General features: G+C 26.8%; 1 protein-coding gene across 5 annotated transcripts in view; it reads right to left on the minus strand.

Annotated features, from left to right (window-relative positions):
* Nucleotides 1-23,629, minus strand: part of LOC129972445 (low-density lipoprotein receptor-related protein 1-like) — a 199,773-nt gene that overhangs the window by 103,049 nt on the left and 73,095 nt on the right. For 4 of the 5 annotated variants that reach the window (XM_056086586.1, XM_056086587.1, XM_056086585.1 and 1 more), the window contains exons 12-29: nt 21,147-21,386; nt 20,698-20,872; nt 19,368-19,605; nt 18,386-18,593; nt 15,269-15,391; nt 14,105-14,257; nt 13,377-13,505; nt 13,090-13,215; nt 11,965-12,201; nt 10,389-10,517; nt 9,625-9,744; nt 9,395-9,523; nt 7,365-7,481; nt 6,699-6,824; nt 5,595-5,795; nt 4,921-5,125; nt 3,157-3,327; nt 1,795-1,942 (exon numbers count right to left, since the gene is read on the minus strand). In XM_056086586.1, the coding sequence (XP_055942561.1) occupies nt 1,795-1,942; nt 3,157-3,327; nt 4,921-5,125; nt 5,595-5,795; nt 6,699-6,824; nt 7,365-7,481; nt 9,395-9,523; nt 9,625-9,744; nt 10,389-10,517; nt 11,965-12,201; nt 13,090-13,215; nt 13,377-13,505; nt 14,105-14,257; nt 15,269-15,391; nt 18,386-18,593; nt 19,368-19,605; nt 20,698-20,872; nt 21,147-21,386 (2,975 nt within the window). The remainder of the gene's footprint in view (nt 1-1,794; nt 1,943-3,156; nt 3,328-4,920; nt 5,126-5,594; nt 5,796-6,698; nt 6,825-7,364; nt 7,482-9,394; nt 9,524-9,624; nt 9,745-10,388; nt 10,518-11,964; nt 12,202-13,089; nt 13,216-13,376; nt 13,506-14,104; nt 14,258-15,268; nt 15,392-18,385; nt 18,594-19,367; nt 19,606-20,697; nt 20,873-21,146; nt 21,387-23,629) is intronic. The other variant, XM_056086584.1, reaches the window with a different exon arrangement.

Below are 23,629 nucleotides of genomic sequence, written 5' to 3' on the forward strand. Positions count from 1 at the left end.
CAATGAATTATCAATAAGACTGTATCACAATAAGAAATAATTATATTCTGATTTATTTTACAAAGAGCATTTTTACAAAACAAGCAAAAAAGTGCATTAAAAACAAACTCATTCAAAGAAGAATGCTTTAGAAAGAAAAAAGCATACTCATTTTCCCAAAACATGATCAATAACTCACTAAATACAATATAGATAACACCTCTTATTAGTTACAAAAATAATTTTTGAAGTGAAATTTCAGATTTCAAATGCATTCTTTAACAATTCCAGTTACAATCAAATAACAAGGACTTGCCTTTCCTTAAAATTAGCTCAATGCACATCTTTGGCACAAAAATTATGCAAATTTAGAGCTCATAATTTAACCGAGATTTTAAAAAAAATCCCTTAAGTCCCTTTACTAAAAATACACACGATAGCAACCATTTAAGAAAAAGCAAAATTCATTTAATTTTGTCTTTAGATTTTCAAATTTTTCTATTTTTAATTGGGGTTTAAGGTTTAGAAATCGGATAATCGGCCTTCGGATAAATAGTCTTGTCAACAGATACCATATATGGAAGAAATGGATGGCATTCCTATTCTAAAACAAATACAACAATAGTTGGCAATATATATTTGCTCTTGGGAGAAATACAAAATATTTTCAAAAATGTAACTGGTATTATTTAAATTTTAACTTAAGTGATAAACCATTATAAGGAAAAACAACCTAAAAGTGTTTAACAACATTTCCTTGATCTAATACTTAATGCAATAACTCATACAGATATTTAAATATCAACAATTACTAAAGACATAATTCCAATAATTACAAGCTTCAGGCAATACACATGTAAATTTTCCTGGAAAGAGATGAAATGTGCATTCAATGAAATGACAATTTATACAAAAATAACCAACTGTTTATTATTATCATTGTAGAAATATTTTTGCTTTGTGTAGTTTTTGTAATACACATTCCCACTCATATTACTTTAAAAAACATTATATTGAAATTCCTTTAATGTTTAATCATAAATTCAGTGTTAGAATTTTGAACTCTAATGATATGATAATAAGGATTAATGGGGTGCAGGGAATGCCCATTAATCATTATTATCATATCATTATTTATCATTTATTAGGAATTGGGGCATTCCCTGCAGGGGGTGCAGGGAATGCCCCAATTCCTAATAAAGTTCAAAAGAAGAGGAGGTGAATTTGTTAAAGTTAGAAGAAAGAGTCCATTGGCTTATTTTAAAAAGTATGACTTTGAAGCTACTGTATAGAATGTATAACAATTCAATTACAGCAGACAAATTCATCAAGTAAAAAAAAAAAATCTTATACAATGAGTGGGGGGAGGACTAAGAAAGACATGTGATATACCAACAGGAAGCTTTCAAATTTAAAAAATAAGCTTAATAAGAAAAAAAAATGAAAAGACAATATTAAAAAGTAAATTACAATACAAGCATATTAAAATGTACTTATAATACAAAAGTTTAATGTCCAAAGAAAACTACTTTAACAAATTAATTTATTTCGCATCAATCCTATAACCCTCATGCCAGAAAGTGAAGAGTTTTTTTTTTACCCAAATGCCTGAAATTTATAGGAAGTAAATTAGGGAAAATACGGAAAGTACTTCACATGATCATCTTAGCTTCAAAGAGATTTTAACAAAGAAATTAATTTTTACAAAAATAAAAATTAATTGCTCATTTTTTTTCCCAAATTAATATAACATAAAACAAAATGCTGAGAAATTTATGAATGCTGCTAGAGTGCTATTAAACAAAAAAAAAATACCCTTAAAACAGAATTTGTTCTCCAATCAGTCCAATAAACATAATTTCCAAATAAAGCAATGCTGAAAGGATGCGATAGACTCTCATGATGTTGAAGAACCTCCCTATGATCCTTGCCTTCATAAGTGATAGTATGAATAGAATCCGATCTGCAACAAACATCAAGAGTTTTTACAAAATAATACATCTGAAATTAGTCAAAGAGACATTCAAGTTATTAATTACAGTTACATAACAAGAATTTACAATTTTTTGTACTTCTGAGTAATGTTGGATTTTATTAAAATCTGACAATATGCAAAATCAATAACAACACATTTGAATGAAAAGTAAGCTAATGAATACTTACTTTGAAGCTAATGAAGCTTATTTTTAAGGCATCACACACATCTTTATATTTACTTTCAATCTACAACACACACATCTTTTTTATTTACTTTCGATCTCCAAATATTAGATCAAGCAATAATCATCAAAACATTACAACAACTGCTAACTTTTTTTAAATTGCAAGCTTTTTTTTAAATAATATTTTGAACAAAAAAGTACTTTAGAAAAACACACTGTTACAACTCTTGCATATAGTTTCTAAATCAAAATATACTAGGAAGTGCAAAACATCACTCTGATGAAAATAGGATCAGTAGATAAATCAGGTGACATATTTCAGAATGTTTCTATAGGAAAGTTGCCACATCAATACTGATTTTCACGTTGACAAGAGTCAGAATGAATTAACATTTTGAATTTATGTTATTGATGCTAACTTCAAGCAGTTTGAAGGTTAATTTTAGATTATGTCAAGAAATTTTCTATTGCATATGGTGTCAAAAGAGTGCATATAAGACAAGCAAAAAAGTCAAAGGAATTTAAGTTGTGGATGATTAAGCCTAAAGAGACTTAGAAGGGTATAGAAACTACTTTGGTTGAATGATATTTGAAACATAATAGAGCCCAGATGTCAGTAAAAAATACTTTTACTAGAGACATAGACTCTCGTGCCAAAAGTGAAAGTGGATTAGAGGAGTCCTATCTCCATTTATAAGAATAATGTATTGTGTGAATAAATCACAAATAAAAGATGGTATTCTTTAGTTTGATGCTACAACCATATCTTTATTGTTGGTATGAGTGCAGCTGTATTTCGTGTCTTCTGATTTTGAAAACTTGGTTGCTTTGGAATTAATTTTTAAAGAATGGTCAGCAGAAGAATAAAATTTTTTTTGCTGAAAATTAATTAAAAGGTGCCTAAAATTTTAATGCATATAAGAGAACATCAATTGCTTCATAACTCTAAATAGATACTTAAATATGAAAAAAATATTTTATGTTAAAAATGGAAATTTAACAAGTCAATACAAACCTAGCATCAATCCAATAAATTCTCTTTGCAACATAATCAAGGGTTAATCCATTTGGCCAACCACCATCTGTGATGTCATCTACCCGACAGATAATAGAACGCCCTTCACCACTCATGGAAGCTCTCTCGATGCGAGGTGAGGATGTGTCCCAGTCAGTCCAAAACAACATGCTTAAAAAAATAATTTAGCAAATAAAATTTATAAGATATGATTCAATAAGATATAAAAATATTATTCAGGTGGTAAAATATAATATACATGATAAATAATTATTTTTAAAAATTAATAACCATTAAATCCATATAAGAGAAAATTGGATTAATTTAGCTCATTATCTGTTTAGTTTGATTATATTAATGTCCCATTTTAAAGCAACACAAGGGCTATTTTGGAATGGATCTCATAATTCTGAACCACTGTCAGATGACAATGATGCCCCTCAAGCTGCACTTCCTCCAAATTTCCGTACCACACCAGTGAGAGGACACTGGGCTTCAATGGATTGAACATGCACCAGAATCATTTACATGATAGTTTTTAGGTGAAACTGGGCCTTAACCAGTAAGTCTTTTGGCCCCGAAGTCAAAACGTCACTGTTTGGCCATTGCAGTACTAGTTCATTGTCAAATATATAACACTAGAAATACCTTAAAGGAAAACTAATAAGAAAAATAACTGCATTCTTTTTGCAAATATAATTTTTCATTTTATATTATAATTATCTATCAAGTTTGTAGAAAAGACAAAACATTTTCATTAGTACAGTAAAACTAATGTAGTATGGAAAGTTAATTTATGTAAAAAGATATAAACATGTATACAAATACGTGTATAAAAAAAAAAGTTTTTTTTTTTTTTTTTTTTGTTATGTATAATTTACAACAGATCATTTAAAGTTTTAAATATTTTTATAGACGTAAATTTCTATTTAACTTGGGTTTTACAGAATTTAACAATATTTTCAACTAAATGGATCACTGAACACTGGGTAACTAAAATGCATGAAAAATGAATGTTCCTTTGATTCATTTTGGACACCAATATGTTAAAAAAAAAAAAAAAAAAAGTAAATGTACAAGCAACATTTAAAAAAATATTAAAATCGAAAATTTCAGAAAAATTACATGAAATGGAAGAAATTTAAAACATATGCAAGAATTACTTTGACAAGCACTAATGAAAGTTACAAAGTGAAATACATCAGAAATAGTGATTTCATAATTTTGAAACAAATGCTTTGAACACATCTTAAAATTTTCAAAATACAATTTAAAGAATTTTTTTCCTATTATTATTTTTTTGAATTTACAGTGAAAGAAATTTCTAAAAAATAAATGCAATGACTAAAAAATACATTATTAACTCCACATGGTTCAAGAAGCAGAAATTGTAACTTTTTTTAAATGTTTACTTTGTAAAGACATAAAGTAATAATAGATAGATTATTTTATAAGGAAATTTTTAAAAATTCCGTGACTAAATATCAAAATCTAAATCAACTATCTAAAACAATTTTTTAAATTCAAAAACTTTAAAATAAATTGATTAAAATTGAAATAATAATTTCTTCATACTAAAAAAAAAGAGAGAAAGAAGGAAAGAGAAAATACAGAATGATATTCCACTGGAGAGACTAAGAACCTGTTTATTGACAAGAAGTCTCATAATTATAGTATAAAATCCACTCCACTTATAATAAAATTCCATTATATAAAATTAATACTTATTGCCATGATACTTTTTATAACTCATACAAATCTTACCCAAAACGTGGGTCTAAAGCAATAGCTCTGGGATTTTCCATATTGCTAGCAATCAATGTCCTCCTGTGCTGTCCACTTAATTTAGCCACTTCAATCTGATCTAGATTACTTTCCACCCAATACAGATTCTCACCTATCCAATCGACTGCTAAACCTTCAGCTGTAGCTAGTCCTGTCTGTACCACTACTTCTATATTGGTCAAGGCTACAAACAATAAAGATTAAATTTACAGTGATTTTTTTTTTGTGCAAGATTTCATGCGATTCCATTTAATTTATATGAAATACAAATAATCAGTTTCAAAGAACTAATTTTTTAAAAAAAATATTTGTAGGTTTGAAAAAAAAAAACATGAAATAAATTTAATAAAAGCAACACTTAAAAACTCACTTTTATTAACTTACAAAAAGAATTTTCAATTTAATTACTTATATTCTAATACTTAAATCCTAAAAATATTAAAACAATATATCATCACTGAAAACAAAGTGCTCCAATCTTGAAAACACATTAGAGAAAAGCAATGAAAAATTTCATGAACCATGAAATAAATCAAACCTCATATAACTATGTAAAAAGAAATCAGAAATATGTGTCCAACCACAAATACAGTGTTTTGTTGCTCATAAATTAAATAAATTATAAATGATTTTCTCAAATATTCAATACTTACATCCAGATATGATGTATCCTCTGTATATCTTATCTTCCACAACATCGGTCCAGAAGATCAAATCTCCCTTTTCAGAATGATAAAAAGCAACAGCCACAGTGTTTTGCAATCCAGAGATCAATGGCTTCACAGCCATCGTCTTCAAATCGACACTCCGCAGTTCATGACGATTGGAGAAAATGATGTAAGGTTCTGTAGAATCTAAAGTGGAATTATGATTATTAATTCAAAAGTTTAGCATATTTGAAATTTTAATCATTGAATCTTCAGTTTACTATTTTTAAAATATTTTTACATGTATTTTTTCCATATCTTGATAAGTTACATATTAAGCAATAAATAAAAAAAAAGTTTAATGAATATTCTTTGAATGCACTTCACAGATCCAATAAATAAAACATTTGGGAACCATTATAGTTTAAAAAATATTTTTTAATATCAGTTCCGACACAAAAGATAAAAATTATTTTTTTTTAAATGCTTAATGTAAATAACAAGATTTTTTTTTTTACTTTATTATTTTTTGTTTTTGTTTTTAATTTCCAACAAAAATTAATTCCAAAAATAACTTTGAAAATAAAATTAATTTACTAAAAATTTTAAAGAAATTAAATAATTTAAAAAAAATTAATCCTATTTGTTTGTAATTCATGACAATTCAAATCATTATAACTGAAAAGCAATATAAAATAAGCTCACAAAAAAAAGAATTATATTACAATTACAGTTTATAATAAGCATAAGAATCACTTCCTAATTATCTCAAATAATAAAAATCAATAAAACAAAATTCACACATATAGCAATTTCAATAGGAACAAAAGTCAAAATAATAATAATAATGCATTATTAAATCACAATTCCAAATACTGCAGTTCATAAAAGTAGTAATACAAATATTTCAGTCTGAATAACTGAAAAGTAATTTAATCATCTGATATCCATACAAGATTTTGCAAGAATTAAAAGTGTGTGGCAATGTGTTAAGAATGATTATTTATCAAATCAATCATTTTTTTAAATAATCTAAATATTTTGTTTATATTTCAAAAATATAATTTATTTATCTTTAGAGTTGTAATAAACATAAATAATAGCACTTACCATTACTTTTGCACGTATAATAATCAGGCTCTAGATAATACCCAGGTTCACATGCACACTTATGACCATGTTTCAGCTGAATGCAATTTTGACTGCAGATGCCCCACTGTTCACAAGCAGGAATTTCTATAAGAAATTAAGTTAATAAGTTTGAAGAAAATTTCCAAGTGTACAAAAATTAACATTACTTTAGACCACTTCTATGAAGAAACAATTTCAGAAGACTCAAAAGAAGAAGAGTCTTTAAAAAATTAATACTTTTATGAAGTTAAAAATGCTATACATTTATTATTAAAATCTTATTTAGATGTGTTATATACAGAAGGGGAAAAAAACTTACTTACTGTTCTTATGAGCAAAATAATCAGATTTAAAATAAATAAAATATTTCATTTTTGTTCATAGTAATTATAATATTTGATTTTTTCTGGATATAAAATATTTCATTTTTGAATTTTCAATGAAAAACAGAAACATGATATTGACTTTAAACAGATTGTTGTCAGTAAAAATTTAAAAAAACAAGGTAAAATGTTGATAATAAGATACAATACATATTTTAATTTTAAAAAAAACAAACTAAATATGATTAATATTTGTATGTTGCATATATGTATAATAATTTTTTTAATGAATAATTTAATATGTTAATATACTTAAGATTACCTGTGCAAGAATTTCCATCCAAGGTAGGTGAGAGACCTGGAGGACAGTAGCAAATGTGGCCAGTTGGAGTAGTTTGACATAAGTACATACATCGACTCATGAAGCATTGCTCATATTCTAAAAATAAAAAATATATATAAATATTTTTACATTTTACATGATACATGCTATAAAAATTTATTTCAGTATTTTTACTAACTTATTTTTCCAAAAAAAAAAATACAAAAAGATAAGTAATCATTGACACAACTAGAAAAATGTTCTTAACTTTCTTGGCTTTTTTTTTTTTTTTTTTTTTGACAATATGAAGCACTGAGAGTTAGATAGAGAACTGTGCTGGTTAGATAGAGAATCAAATGCACATTTTACTTGCACTTGTGGAATGATTCAGTCCACAATTTGATACTTATCTATAATTTTGGTGTTACAATTATATATCAAATTTTTCTTTTCAAACTTCTAGCATTTTTAAGTTATCATATTCATAGGCATAGGCATAAGAAAATAAGCAAACAATCAACTTTTATTGATTTTATCTAACATTTGATCAGATAGCATTAATAGCCCCATCTGAGCCAAAGGCCATACAGATGTAGAACCTGATGATAAATACATGCTCAGATTTGTCTCTTTCTACACCAAAACATTTCCAAATTATAATGTTCACACGCATTTGAGCAAATAAACAGAGCTTGTGCTGATGGATAAAAAATGGAATAAATGAAAAATATTGGAAAAAATATTTAAAATTTGACACCAAATTTGAATGTACAATTTTGGTGCAAAGATCTAGTACCAAATTTAATCTCTCAAGATTGTTTCATTCTTTGCATTTAGAGATCAATTTAAAAATTAATTACATTAATTACTACATGAATTTTAAAGAATATTTTTCAGGGTTTTTTTTTTAATTCAAATTTTCTAAAACATGAAGATTTATCAAATATCAAGTCAAAATTTAGGCAAGATTATAACACTTTTGTTTGCAAACTTCATACATGAGAAAGTAACAATCAAGCTTTTGAAACAAGGAGATATAAAACAAAGAAAAAAATTCAATCAGCCAATTCATAAACAGCTGTGAAAAATAATTATTAGTCAGTTAAAATACAGTGAGAAAGAATAAGGTTTCTAAAATAACAAACACATTAAAAGCAATATATAAATAAATTCTGATTACATAAGAAATGGTTATAGTAGAACCTTGCTTAATAAGCATAATTTGCTCCCCAATCTTACTCATAATGTAAAACAATCTTTTCTATATGAATCCAAGTAAAACTTGGTAAAAAAAATAATTAAAAAAATTATTATTTATAATGCATGCTTTTAAGGAAGAAAATTATCTAAAAAATGTATCTTTGGCTTTGCTTTATTTTATGATCTAATGAAAATGAGACACAGCATTACTGTTAAAGAAATTAGTAATGTACATAGCTATTGCCATATCAGAGTAGCGTTTCTCAATATATGATGCAATAAATTCCTAGGCTTTCAGCATCTTCCTTATTTTACTAAAAGATCATTGCTCTGTTGAATTTATTTTTTTCTTCTCTTGACCAAATTTCCTTTACCTTTTTACTATAACACAGAATGTAGAAGGCCTTCAATAGTTCTGGCTATGTTCCTACATCAGCTCTTCAATGTCGTTTCAACCCACCTCTAACCTAATAATCTTGACGAGATACAAAATTTCATTAATTAAGGCTTCACAGATACTGCTCATTCCATCAGAGTCATGTTTGATAATGTTATCTGGCCAAAACTTTCCCTAAGTCTTTCTTCAAACAAGTGCTCAATTCAAACTAATACAAGACAATGAAGCTTGTGACATCACAGTATCACTTCGCTGTTTGTTCTGTGAAACATCACTTGTTGAGCCATTCACTTTTTAACATTTTGGTTACTCATTATGTGAGGTGCTTGATAAGCAAGGTTTGACTGTATATAAAAAGCTTGAATAATTTATTTTTGCATAAAAAATTAATAATTCCATAAATAAATCTGGAAATTGGAAAATTTTCACTTACCACACATGCCTCCTTCATCAGATCCATCACTGCAATCATTGGTACCATCACAAAATTGGGTGACATTGATGCATCGAGTTTTATTGTCGCACAAATGACTTGGAAAAATGCAGGTGTTGATGCGTTCTTCTATATAAATTACAGAAGCGTATATTTAGTTAAAACTGGATCAAAATTTAAGCAAATGACACAGATTATCCAGAATTTAGATCTCTTTCAAATTCACTTACTACAATCCTTTTCATCAGATTTATCTTCACAATCTGGATGACCATCGCATACAAAGGTATTTAATATGCACTGATCTTTAGAAGCACATAAATGTTCATTATCAGCACAGGTTACATTAGCTGGAAAATTAAATAAAACTTTTTTTGCAATTTCTGAATAATAGCAACACAATAAAAATCAAAAAGCAATTCAACAAAGCATTTCAGTTATTTCTTATTATATGAAATTTATTAAGGAAATTAATTCTAAAAAATTTATTAAATTATTTTCATAATGAGAAATAGAAAAGGTATGTTTTTCTTCTAAAATATATAAAAGAAATGAGCCAAAGAAAAAAAATATTTCACACAATTTTGTACTCTGTTTAAAATTTGAGTATATTCAGGAAACTTCAGCATAATATAATACAGTAAAAAAGAAAACTTTTCATAATATATTTTCTTTCCCTTCATCCTATTTTTGAAAGTAAAAATCATTTTATTACTAATCTATTTTAATATTAAAGTTTTGTATGTTAACCCTTAATTATCTGATGATCAATAAGACTACACCAAATGTGGTCATGTTCCACTAAAGTTATCAACTTTCCTAAGATGAATGACTAAGGATATCCCCGCTTCCATTTTGTATGTTAATATCTTTAAAAACATTAGGAAACATACTATAATTTTAAAGCCTTAACTTTTTCTTTAAAATCCCACTTTAAAAACAAACCAATAAGTTTTTTTGTAATAAATAATGCTACAATCAAAAGTATACATACTGCAATTCATTTCATCACTTCTGTCAACACAGTCATATCTCATGTTACATTTCCAAGTACTGGGAATGCAAGTTCCATCAGAGCATAAAAATTTATCCTTTGGACAGATGGTCTTCTTCATAGTTGATTCTAATGAAATCAGATATAAAACATGTTTAAAGATAGAGAAAGCAAATATCATTTCTATATTTTACTCAATAAGTATAGAACAATTCTAGAATCAGATGGTATATTAAATTCTCATTATTTCTCTTTGAAACTAAGATAAATTGTTACTTTTTAGGAATTCAATTCAACAACAAATTTGACAATATACTGTAAAATGATTGTGTAAAATTAAAGAAAATAAAATATGCACAAAACATATTTTAAATTGTAAAGGAATATTTGAATTTAAAAAATTACCTATCAGGACCACAAACAATTAAATTAGCAATACAATAAGAAAAATGAAAATAATAATTTCATTGATTGAACATTTTAACTAGAACTATTTGCTAATATGTCCGAAATTATCAAGTAATTTAAACATTATTAGTACTTATGAAATGAAATGATAAAAAAATGTCAAATATTAAAATAATCATAGGAAAGAGCTATATTTGAGGTTCTTTTTAAGTTCTTTGCAGTTCTTTTTAAATTAATTTGTCGATCAATATCTATTTTCCTTAATCTCACAATGAAATAGTGGCTAATACATATTAGCATACTTACATTCGAGTGTGAAAAAATAGTAATATATTTAAAATACTAGTTTACAGCATGTCACTGCATTAAAAAAATTGACTTTTTTTAAAAATATGAAAATTTGTTTATTTAATATCTTTAATGTTTGAACAGTTTTCTTCATAAAACTGTTTAAATTTCGTTTCTAAGTTCATTTGCTAATTTTTATATTTGCATTGATATACACTTTAATGCTATTTTACATCTTTAAAAGTTATTTTCTGAAATTCTAATCTTGGTTGAATTTTCTAACAAAAACTTCAAATTTAAAAAATAATGCATATTTTTGTTCAAATTTAGAATAATTTCTCAACATGTTCTACGACTCCTAAATTAGGGAATATGTAATCTATTCATTTCGAAATATTCTATAGTTATTTTAATGCTTCACAATGTGAAAAATATTGAAAATTTCATAATATTTATCAATTGAACATGAATATTTAAAGAATGGATAAAAATAGAATAATTTTTTAATTCAGGAATTGGGTAATATATTTCTTAAGCTATTTGCAAATTTTTTAGAAAATCATTTGATAAAGCTCTAAACTAAAAAATTTTTGCTTTATACCTTTTATTAAATTAACAATAACTCTTTTTTTCCAATTTTTAAAAAACTTTAGTCATTTAACTGGTATATTATGTCCTCATAGATGTGTTTCAATGTTATTTTATGTAAAAATTTAAAAATATAACTATTTTAAAACATTTTTCATTATGTATCTGGTCATATGTCATACAATTCAAAAAAAGGTAATTTTTTAAATAAAATTACTTAAACACCTTTTTTAAAAATCTAAAATTTATCTTCATATATTTGTTCAAAGGTAAAAGAGAAAATAAACATTACCACAGCCTTGTTCATCTGTCTCATCTTTGCAATCTATCCAACCATTACACTTCTGATCTTCAGTTAAACAGAGTGTACCGCCATCACAAGAAAATTCATAAGGCCCATCACATTTCTGCTTGCAGGATTGCTCATCAGATCCATCCCGACAGTCATCGTCACCATCACAGACATACTCTAGAGGAACGCACCTTCTATTTTCACAACGAAATTCTTCTTCTTTGCACACAGGATATTCTGCAAATACAGAAGAAAACTTTCAAGATATTCTAAAAAATCATGTATTTAGATGTAAATAATAAATTAAAACAAAAATGAAATTATCATATTATTTTTGAAAAAATGTGAATGAGTTGAAACATTTCCATGATAAAGAAACATCTGTGAAGTAAATAATCACCAGAAATGCTAAAACCTTTTGAGCAAACAGTAATTAAATTGTATACTGTAGTCACAGCGGAAAAATGCTTTTCATTTTAAAATACTTCAAATGTCACAAACTAAATGAATATCTTTTTTTTTTTTTTTTTTTTAAATCTCATATTTTTGCTCACTTCTTTTTTCAAGTTGTTTAAATAAAAATGATAGTTTTATTTCATTACTGATAAATTTGTTGATATTCTCAAAAGCATGCTTTTTAAATGAATAAATCAAACAATCAAATTCCATTACAAAATACACTTTTTATAAATAGTCAAACAAAAATGAAAAATCTTTCAGGATTTAAAAAATAGTTTCAAAAGAAACCAAAGTTCCAAAATTCATCCAATGTTGATGATACAGAAACACAATTAAAGAACTAAAGATTTGAAAACAATTTTGATGTACTTAAAATTGTTTATTGGAAAAAATATATTAATAACTGAAAAAAATGGGAAATTCTACTAAAAATAATATTATCAAATTTCAAGTATTCCCCAATGAAACTGAGACAGTACATGTTGAACAATTTAAGCTTATTGTTATTTGAAAACTCTTCTATAATCAACCATCAAAAACAAAAGGATGCCAAGAAGTTATTTTAAAGCAAAAACGGCCAAATATTATTTCTTCAAACTATGTACAAAATTTAAAAACCTCCAAAAGCTAATTCGAATATATCTTAAACAAAAAATAAGAATTTACCGCAATCTTCATGTTCATCCGATACATCATCATTTCCACAATCTAGATCCGAGTCACAAGTCCAACTATTTGGAATGCATCGGCCACTTTCCTTGCAAGTGAACATATTATGACTGCAAGTATAATCTAAAAGAAAATATAAAGAATGCAAAATATATCCATTAATGAAGTAAAACAGCAAAATATAAAACTCTTATTATAAATTTTGCAAAAAAAAAGCATTCAAAATTTTAATAAGTGACGTCATTTTAAAATAATAATTTTATAATTTAAGGCACCAAACTTACTTCTGCATTTGGTAGTGGGCTCTTCATCTGAACCATCTTTACAGTCCTTTTCTCCATCACATACCCAGTGGATGGAAATACAACGATTGTGATCACATTGAAACTGATCCACACGACAATGGAATTCTTCTAAGGGAAATAGAACCCATTGCAGTACACACAGACCGATTAATTAATAAAATATTTTAAATACATACCCAAAATATGAACATTTTTTATAAAATATTAACATTATACCTAACAGGATTAATTAAATAGTGTTATCAGGTTTTTGAAAATGAATATACACTGAGAAGTCACTAAATTTAAAATATGAAAAAGAGCAAATGAAGAGAAGGAATTTGTAGCCTTTTCAAACTAGAGTGAATGAAGGGAAGGAATTTACGTAGCATTTTCAAACTATGTTTGCTTGTTATTAACTTATGCTTGTTATTAAATATATTATTATTACTGATATTAATTTGATTCTTCTTGAAAACTTAGAAATTAGCAAGTTATTTTAAAAAAGAAAAATGCAAAAAGCAATCATCCTTATGTTTTCAACTTTTGTAAAGATTAAAGTATTTAAGAACAATAAAAAAAGAAATATCTTTATAAAAATAATGAGATTTAACTTTGGAGCTTCAAAAATAGTCATTATTCCATGAGATTTTTGAGTAAAAGTTAAAAAGAAAAAAATCATAATTACTATGTAAGAGAAATTACATGCAAATTTAAACATTTCTCACCACATTTTCCACCTGTAGAGGAGTCTTCATCTGAACCATCCCCACAATCATTGTCTCCATCACACAGGTATCGTACATCAATGCAACGCAGATTTTTCACACACTCAAACTCTCCTTCTTTGCATCGGCTAGGCTCAGTGTAATTTGTTGAACCTTTAAGTGCAAAAAAATAAACATATTAAATAAAGGTAATTTAATACAAATGATGAAAGTATAAAGAATTTATGATTAGAAAATAATTATTTTGCATTTAAAATATTAGTACACACGACGTTAAGAAAATTATTTTTAAATTTGATGAATATGAAAACAGGAATTAAAAAAAATATCTCAAAATATAATTAATAATAAAGCAATAAAGAGCGTCGTATACTATGGTTACAAGAAAGGATTCAAAGAAAAAATTAAATCATACAAATAATAAGCTCAACTAATTTATTATATAATAATAAATTATGATTAAATGTCTTTCTTTAAAAATGGGCAGTCAAAAACTGTTTCAAAATTGCTGAGCATGAATTAAAATTAATACTAACGACAACAATACCATAACTTTTTGCAAGCAAAATGAAAAGGAAGGATTTATTTAAAAAGAAATGCTATTTAGGAAGAACAAAAAAAAAAAAAAAATTGAAATAGTAGTAGATATTCATGTATTTTTATTACATGTAATTATTCGAAATTATTTCAAACTTGTTTTTAATTAAAACCCAATGGTAATAATTTCATTTACGAATGTATCATACAAATAGCAGTAATTTTCTTGCTTTTATACTCATATTAAATACATGAAAAAATTAGAAAGAGTTCATGCTCTCCCTATGTTTAACTTAGTTATTAAAAAAAATATATGAAGTGGTTTTTTTCTATCAACACTACAAACATCAACTCCAAAGGAGTTGAAATATATGAAATATATTTGTCACATATATTAAAAAATTTCAAAGTATTGGGATGTCAGAATCTAAAAAAAAAGAAGCTGTTCTTATTTAATAAAATGATCAGCACTGAATATTGCATAACACTTAATAAAAAGAAAAATTATTACTCTCTTTAGACATATAATTAGTATGAAAAAGATACTTAAAATAAAATCTGAGTATATTTTTAGAAAAAAACATAAATAACATTTAAAAAACTGATATAATTAAGGTTATAGATTACCAGTGCAAGTGATGCCATCACTACTTAAAGAATAAGCATCTCTGCAAGCACAAACATGTCCTTCGGGGGTTGCAAGGCATAATTGGGAACATCCTCCATTATTAGCACTACATTCATTTATACCTAAAAGAAAGAAAAAAAATTCAATCCTTTTTAATCATACCTAGAAAATTTTTTATACACATTCTAGAATCTAACACTGACAGTTAACGGGCAAAAAAAAATTGACTACTTCCTGGATCAAATGATCACAGAGATCACTCTCCCAACTTTACAAACCAGTATCATTTACATCCAACCAAATATGGTTTGATGCCTAATATCGAAACTCTAATGTATAAATGCAATGAATGGTCAGCTATTTTAATCACAAAGAACTTAATAAGAATGCTAAAATCTAAAAAGTAAACATCCAGGAGGAAAAACATGTTCCCAAAACTGCATTCAAAACTAATATTTTCAAAAAATAAATTGTTGGTTAAATGCATGATATCGGAAAACAGGAGCAAATCCAACAAGAAAATAAATTTTTGCATATAATAAAGAAATAACTGCCAAAATTATAACCATATTATATTGTGGTGTGAATGTTATTAGAAAATAATAATTCAATGGAAACTGAAACTTATTTTTAATAATGGACTCGATTAGTGGAGATATTTATTCAATAATAAGTAGGTGCCCAGGAATTAATAACAACTGTCATAATATGTTGTGAACATCACCTTTTAACCTTTTAGCTTCGGGAATCCAACTCAGAAAAGTTACTTTGAATATGGGTATTCATTGAGAAAGGCTAGAAGATGCCCCCCCCCCTCTTTTAAAGGCGATTGTTGGAAATAACCGTTCCGATTTCGACCACCTGTAGTGGTAATTGGTCATCTGCCCTCTCCATCGTAATCAGGTTGCTTTTTTGCGGTTCCACCATGTCTGAACCCTAGAAAAAGCTTTTTACTACAATTTTTTTTTCTGAAACATTAGTTTAATATTTCTGTAGGAGAAAGTATTGAATTAAATATTATGACATTAAATAAATTGCAATTAGGATAACTATTGCATAGTTATTTAGCACATTAAACAAAATATTGTCAATTTTTCAATCATATTTGTAATTAAATAAATTTCTCAAGCATTAATGAAGCTGTAAATTTAATTCTTATAAAGCTGTTGTTTCTTATGCCCACTGTTCGAAGACAGCCGATTTAAGCCTGAGGAGGAGCGCCTCTAAAAAGCCACTCTTATAAAGCTAGAACACATGATTGTGAATTTTATTTTGTTATTCAACTCGTCAATTTTGATAAAATGTGACAACATATATATCATGCATAAGGATCCTAATTGTTTACATTTCCTTTTAAAAAATATTCCCATTTCTTTGTGCATAACACAGATAACAATTATCTGCTTTCAAGATTAAAATATCTTTGAATGTTTTAGTATGAATATATTGCACACACAGAAATCGAATATAATGTTTATTCCTAATATAGTTTGAACTGCTTTTAATATAATTACTAGTAACGTTTTCCTATTCTATTGACGATTCTTACAATTTATAGTGACTTTTTTTTTCTGAGAATTTCAATTACTCATTGCAGTGTAGTATTTTTGAAAAATATGCTCAATTTTGCATACAATCAATAACTAAATTATAACAAAAAATTATTTTCCTGCAGAAAATTTACTAATACATAGGTAATTACCAGATATAAGACAATTTTAAAAAATAAGATTAGATATGGTTTACCTAGAATTCGATACATAAGATTATATTGTGATAATATTACGCTGAAAAGTAGTTAGCAAAAAACTTTTATTATTTTTGATAGATTTCCTCCTTCAATATTTTAAAATTAGAATCATAACTTTTAATGAATGATTAATTATAAATTATTAAATCAATCGTTTTCCTAAATTATGAAAAATAATGGTGAAACTGACAGCTTACTTAAAAATCAAAACCAAAATGTATTTTTAGCAGCAATATATCCAGTTCAAGTATTAAAATTTAATGCTGAAAAATTGTAAGTTGTGGATTCTTTAATACAGTGTTAGACTAATAAATTAGTGACTGAGAAGTATATATATATATGCCCATGGCTCCAGCAGGGGGGGGGGAGAGTAAGCATGAGGAAAAAATAAAGTGTTTTCTCACTTTTGAATGTAAAATATAATGACAGAGTGAAAAAAAAAAAAAAGGTTTCATTTAGTTTTTCTGCATCATTTGTGACGAATGGGAGCGAAGAAGTAACAATTTGCCTAGGGTGCCGATTACCTTCATAATACCATTCCGTCAGAAATGAAACTTCAAGTAATTCTTCTTGTTCAAATGTTTAATAAATTCTTTCAAGTAAATTCTTGGTTCAAATATTTAGACGAATAGATGGGTCCAACTTATTGTAAAGTTACAAAATTATATTAAGTTAAAATATTAAGGAATTTATAAAGTTATAAAATTAAGAAACAGGAGAAAACACGAAAGTTTTCATTCAAGTACTACTCACAAATGAAATTATGCAAACTCATTCCATACCTCTTAGGAATGTTATTTTTTTCAAAAAAATGCCGCAAAAACAGGGTTTGCATGACTAGTGCCAAAAATGATTATAACAACTGATGGACGAAATCTTCTGACCCTAAGGGGTGCAACACAAAAGAGAAAGGATTTTACGAGGCAATTAGGGTTCAGTAGTGTTCAATTTCAAACTCATTTCTGGTACAGCAGTTGTACCGAGCCATAAGGAAAGATAAAAAAGTCTGGTACAATAGTTGTACCGGCCGTAAGCTAGAGGTTAATGCACTTATCCATAATTCATCTATTTTGTAAGTACCTGGTTACACCATTCAACACAAAATATATTGATAACAGAAATTAGTAAAATTATACTTTCATTCTTGATTCCAGCTTCATAATTTCTCATACTGTATAATATATATAATTTGATCCATGCAATATCTTAGAATAAATAAAGATACAAAACTGAAATGTCATAATTCTGAAATGTTAATAAAGTTTATATCTCCAACTTTGCAAAAAAATTTCGTTCCAAAAGAATATAAAAAAGTTTTGGCATAAAAATGAAATGTTCATTCTTAATATGGTAGATAATTATTTACCTGTTTGTGTAGCAATGTCAAAGATTTTGATCTGAAACAATGGGGGATTTTCTTTGATTATAGTAGTGACTGTTTTGTTTTTCAAATTTAATCGCTGAATGAGCCCATGCTGATATTCAGACCAGAATACAAAGTCATCTAAGTGAGCTAAACCATAAGGATAGCCACGATGTTTGTAGGGATCCTTGTTTATATCTTCATATAAAACCTGAAAAATTTATTACAATTTAATAAGACATATAAAAAAATTAATTTTATTTCAATGAATATAACACAAGATTCTATCTTTCGTGAGATCTTTTTAAATTTACCAAAGCTTACTCTCTATTTTTACTAATAATATTTGTGTGCCTGTTTTTACTACTAATAATAATATGTGTGTATTGGTGTTCTACAGGCGAGACTGAATTACAGTTACCAAGTTTGACACACACATATACCTGGGAAGATGGAAATGAGTACAGCACAGCAAATTTTTTTGAAATTTTAAATAAAATATTAATTTATTCAAAATTAAGCTGAATTTCAATGCTTCTCCACAATAACACTTGAAAATATTATGGCACAAAAATAAATTTTATAACATTTAAAAAATTGTAGCATTTCTCTCTCCCTCTTTCTCTCTTGTAATTTACAAAGACATTTTTGCTAAAACACAATCCAATAAAACACAATACATAATACTATTTAACCAACTCATAATTAATTTGTACTTTTAATAATATATACCCATAAAAGTACCCTAACACTTAGATAAAATAAAGCAGGAATTACTGTATTCTTCAAGTTTTAAAAAAATAAATAAATATGTTTCCTAAATCAATTTGTTATGCAAGGTTTCAGTAAAATAATGCGTTTTAGTTAAAATTATCTAAATCTCCCCATACATACCATCAAATACAACAGTAACATAATTCTTTAGAAAAATATTTTTTTAATCAATCAACAAAATGATGGGAGAAAAAGACAAATTAGAACATACTTCTCGATTTGATCCATCTAATGCTATTCGTTCCAAACGATGAAGATATGCATCACAGAAGTACAATTTCTTTTCGACATAATCAATACTCAGTCCATTAGGCCACTGTAAGTCTTCACTTAAAAAATCTTTGATGTTGCTTCCATCCATATATGCACTTTTAATTTTTCCCCCAATGGCAGGCAATAATGCACCAGAAGTCTGCATTTCATTGGACCAGTCAGACCAATACATCATTCTAAAGAAAAGAATAAAAAAAAGCAAGATCTATATTTAAATGGAATTCCATTAAGTCATAGTTATTTTTAAATGACTTAACTAAAAAGTCATGCCCAAATGAAAGTAAGATGGTAGTATCATTGTTTCACATAGCAGAACATAGGAGTTTTCAACAGTAGATGGTTGTTTATATCAGAAATCTGGTATAAATTAATTAATAGTGGCCATACCCTCCAACATTGGTTACTCAATCATCAGCAGCATTGCTTACCGATATATTACATATAACATAATATCAACAAATAATTAAAGAATGAATATTTCCAAAAAATTTTAACTAGTTAAAAAAATATTTTTAAAAATTATTCAAATTATTTAAGACATTTATTATTATTAAGACATAACATTAAAATTATTAAAATAAATTATTTAAGACTTTTTTACTTATTATTAATTGTGTATATAAGTGAAATTTTTTTTAAAATCACACAACACAATTTCGTTGATCAAATAAATTATTTTAGACATTAATAACTTTATTTCATTAAATATCAAGCATTTTTTGCTTTTCTTAAGTCATCAATGCTGAGTATAACATCATAACAAATTCCCATATTTTGTGATGGACAGTGATTCCAGTTTTTAATCATACTGAAACAACTGCCATTTCTTTTCTCTCTCTCTCTACAGATCATGCTAAAAATACTTTCATTCACTGTATTGCCGTGAGTAAAGATTTGAGAAAAGGATATTTTCAGAATGTTTTGTAGTTTTTTGTATATATGTTCGTTTTTTGTAGTTTTCCATAGTTTTTATAACATATCCGCACTTCAGCAGTTTCCATTTAACTATAGAGATTCCATAGCTGTTGAAGGGTGTGATAGTGACATGTCAAATGAGACAGAAATGACAAAACAGATAACATTTCATCTAGATTTTGTCTCAATAAGGTTCAGAATGCAGAAGAAAAAAAAATTGTCATTAAATTTCTTAATACTGAGATATCTATCAGTAGAACTCTCAGAATAATGATCTACAATTATAATTTCACTCACATTTGGATCATTTTATACTAAACAACTATACTATTAAAAAATGAGGGAAATCGTACCCTCTTTTGGGATCTAATACAATAGCTTTGGGATGGGACATGTTCTCATGAACTATTCTCTTCTTTATTGTTGAATCATCCAACCTAGCAACAAATATAGACAGCAATCCTTCATCACTCCAATATAGATTTCTACCCATCCAATCAACAGCTAATCCTTCACAGTTATTTAATCCTGCAAAAAGAAATAAAAAAAGAATTCAATCAATAGCTTAAAATGGTACATTTGAAACACAAAGTTCTGAACATTTCTCCAGAATTCATTCACTTCCTTTACTCCAAAGTAATTATTTTCATTTGTTTAGTTAGTTTATTAAATCAAATGTTTTTAATAAATAATTCTATTTCTTATGAATTTAAATTTTGCCTAAAAGGAAAAAAAGTCTACCTAAAAGAAAAAAAAAAATGCTAACAGAACAAATGTGCCTGATATAATAATATATTCATACCTTTTTCTAAATACACTTCTTTCTGTGTGCCATCAACTTTTTGTCGTCCAATCAGAAATTTCTGTGCATCAGTGTAATAGACAAATTGACTATGAGCATCATAATCCATAGCAATTGGTTTCCCAAGACCCAGAATTGGTGCCATGACATCTTCCTGCTTTCCACTTGGTTCTATAGAAATGCCCTTGATTGCTCCTGGATGACCTCGACCATACAGAAGAAACTGACCTTGCTTGGCAGCTGGAAATTCAAAAGATAATAATATTTTTTTAAATAAATATTTTTAAGAATTAGCAGGGTTTTTTAAAGTATATAATTTCAATAATCCAGAAAATTACTGTGAAGTAAAAGTTTGAGATAAATTTAAAATAATTCAAATGCATGTATATATTCAAACAATTTAATGATTAATGTGCAGTTTTTGAGAGGCAGCATGAAATTCTGAGAATTCATAAATTTGTCTTTCCTTTGAAAAACCAGTGGGTGTGGTCTTAAAGGAATTGCTTCGTATACTCTAAAATAAAGTTCTTATCCTGTCCCTCAACCCGCAAAAAATTGTGAACCTTTGGTAAAACTGCATATACTTTTCATGATATTAGCGAACAATAGTTACAAAATATATACCTTTGGTATGATTTAACATTTTTACTGGATCTATCGTGCAAATATGTATTTTATTTGTGTGTTTTTTCATATCAATGATTGAAACTAAAATTTGACACAGAACTAAAGTTGTAGTCACAAAATTGTATGCAATATTTCATATATTTAAGTCATTGTGTTAATGAATTATTATGTTTACATGATGGGAAAGTACAGATCACCAGACGGTAACCCATTTGACAGTAAACCAAAATTTGATAAGTGATGCTAATTTTTTTGATGTTAAACCTATGTAAGCAATCATTTTTATCTATATAACTTTTAGCATTTTGAAATTATTAAGTCCACTTGTGCTCAAACAGATAGAGAGCCAGATTTCCTCGAGAAGATTTCATTCAAAATTCGACTGAAATCTACAAATTTGGTTGAAAGCTGATGTAACAAAATCCATCCGATAAATATTTTTGAATTATTGGGTTTGTTCGTAGACAAACAGACTGATTGAATGCTAAAGTGGAGTTTTTCAAACTCAGGGAGATTCGTCAATATCTCAAGTTTGAATTTTTTGACGATTAAAATACTTCCTCTATACTTCGTATATGAGAAAGTAATAACTGAAATTCAGCAAGACATATTGATGCAGAGAATGGTTTTTGTTTTGATGCTAGGTATTAGATTAGAATCTGAAATATGAATAGTAACTGGCATTGGAGACAAACTGCTAATTGGAATTACAAGATATACAGAGAAAGTAAACCTTAAATTTGAGATGGATAAAACAGTTATCTTTTACAGGTTTCAAAATTTTGAACTTGAGAAAGCACAATGCATGTAAATCTGGCTCTATTGTGATCGGAATTATCCCTAATGTCATCAATTCAGATAATTTCTAATTGTTTATAACAAGGTTAAAAAATGTAGATAGATGCACATTAAAAATAAGCATCTAGAATTTTATAACAGTTATCACTATTGACAGTTATTAAAAATTGATTTAACAATTGCTTCTTATTTTAGTAAAATTCCAGGAAAAATGCCTACAATTTTACTACATATTAACTAGAATGAGAAAAAAAAAGTATAATGTCAACAAGTAAATATTGGCCTTTTTTTTTCCCCACATATAAAATTTATAAAAATAATAGCACTTATTCCAAATATAATCATATCCTAAATTATGTCAGAATATCAGGTGTTTTTGTAACCACCATCAAAGTAAATACAATTAAAGTTAGTTTATTTGAAATACTGCACAATAGGAAGAAAACTCTTCCCTATCCCCCAGACACACAGTTTATAGTTTTATGACCATAAATATTGCTTGAATTTTAATTTAAGAGTAAAAAAATAGAATATTTTCAACAATTGCTGCTATGAATGTTTGACTTTTTGTTCCACAAGTATAGAGATATTACATCTCAGTAAATACTTTAATATTCAGAATGCATGCAACTTAAGTAAGGAATATTTAAATCCCATGATGTCTAGTAAATGAAACGGCACATCATAGTTCGACACATAGTAGATACTTAAAAGATGCTAAAAAATAAAAATAATTACTGCACAGTGAAACATAAAAATTTAAAAAAAAAAAGCTATTAATTTGAAAATTACCAAATAACACCTATATTTTAAAACGGTAAAATTTTTGGTAATGAAAATACAAGTGATTTTATTATTGACTGTACAACAATTTTTATTAAAAGATATGTAGTGAGAACAAGCAGCAAAGTAATAAAAACTAAAGAAATGTTCATTTTCATTATCTCTGTGATAATATGGTATCCTCGATTGATATTTCTTAAAAATTTCAAATGATAAAATTCGATTTTAAAATGCATTTATAATTATTAAAGGAAAGTTGCATTAAAAATAACGAA

The sequence above is a fragment of the Argiope bruennichi genome, chromosome 6 (assembly GCF_947563725.1).
Source record: "Argiope bruennichi chromosome 6, qqArgBrue1.1, whole genome shotgun sequence".
NCBI lineage: Eukaryota > Metazoa > Arthropoda > Arachnida > Araneae > Araneidae > Argiope > Argiope bruennichi.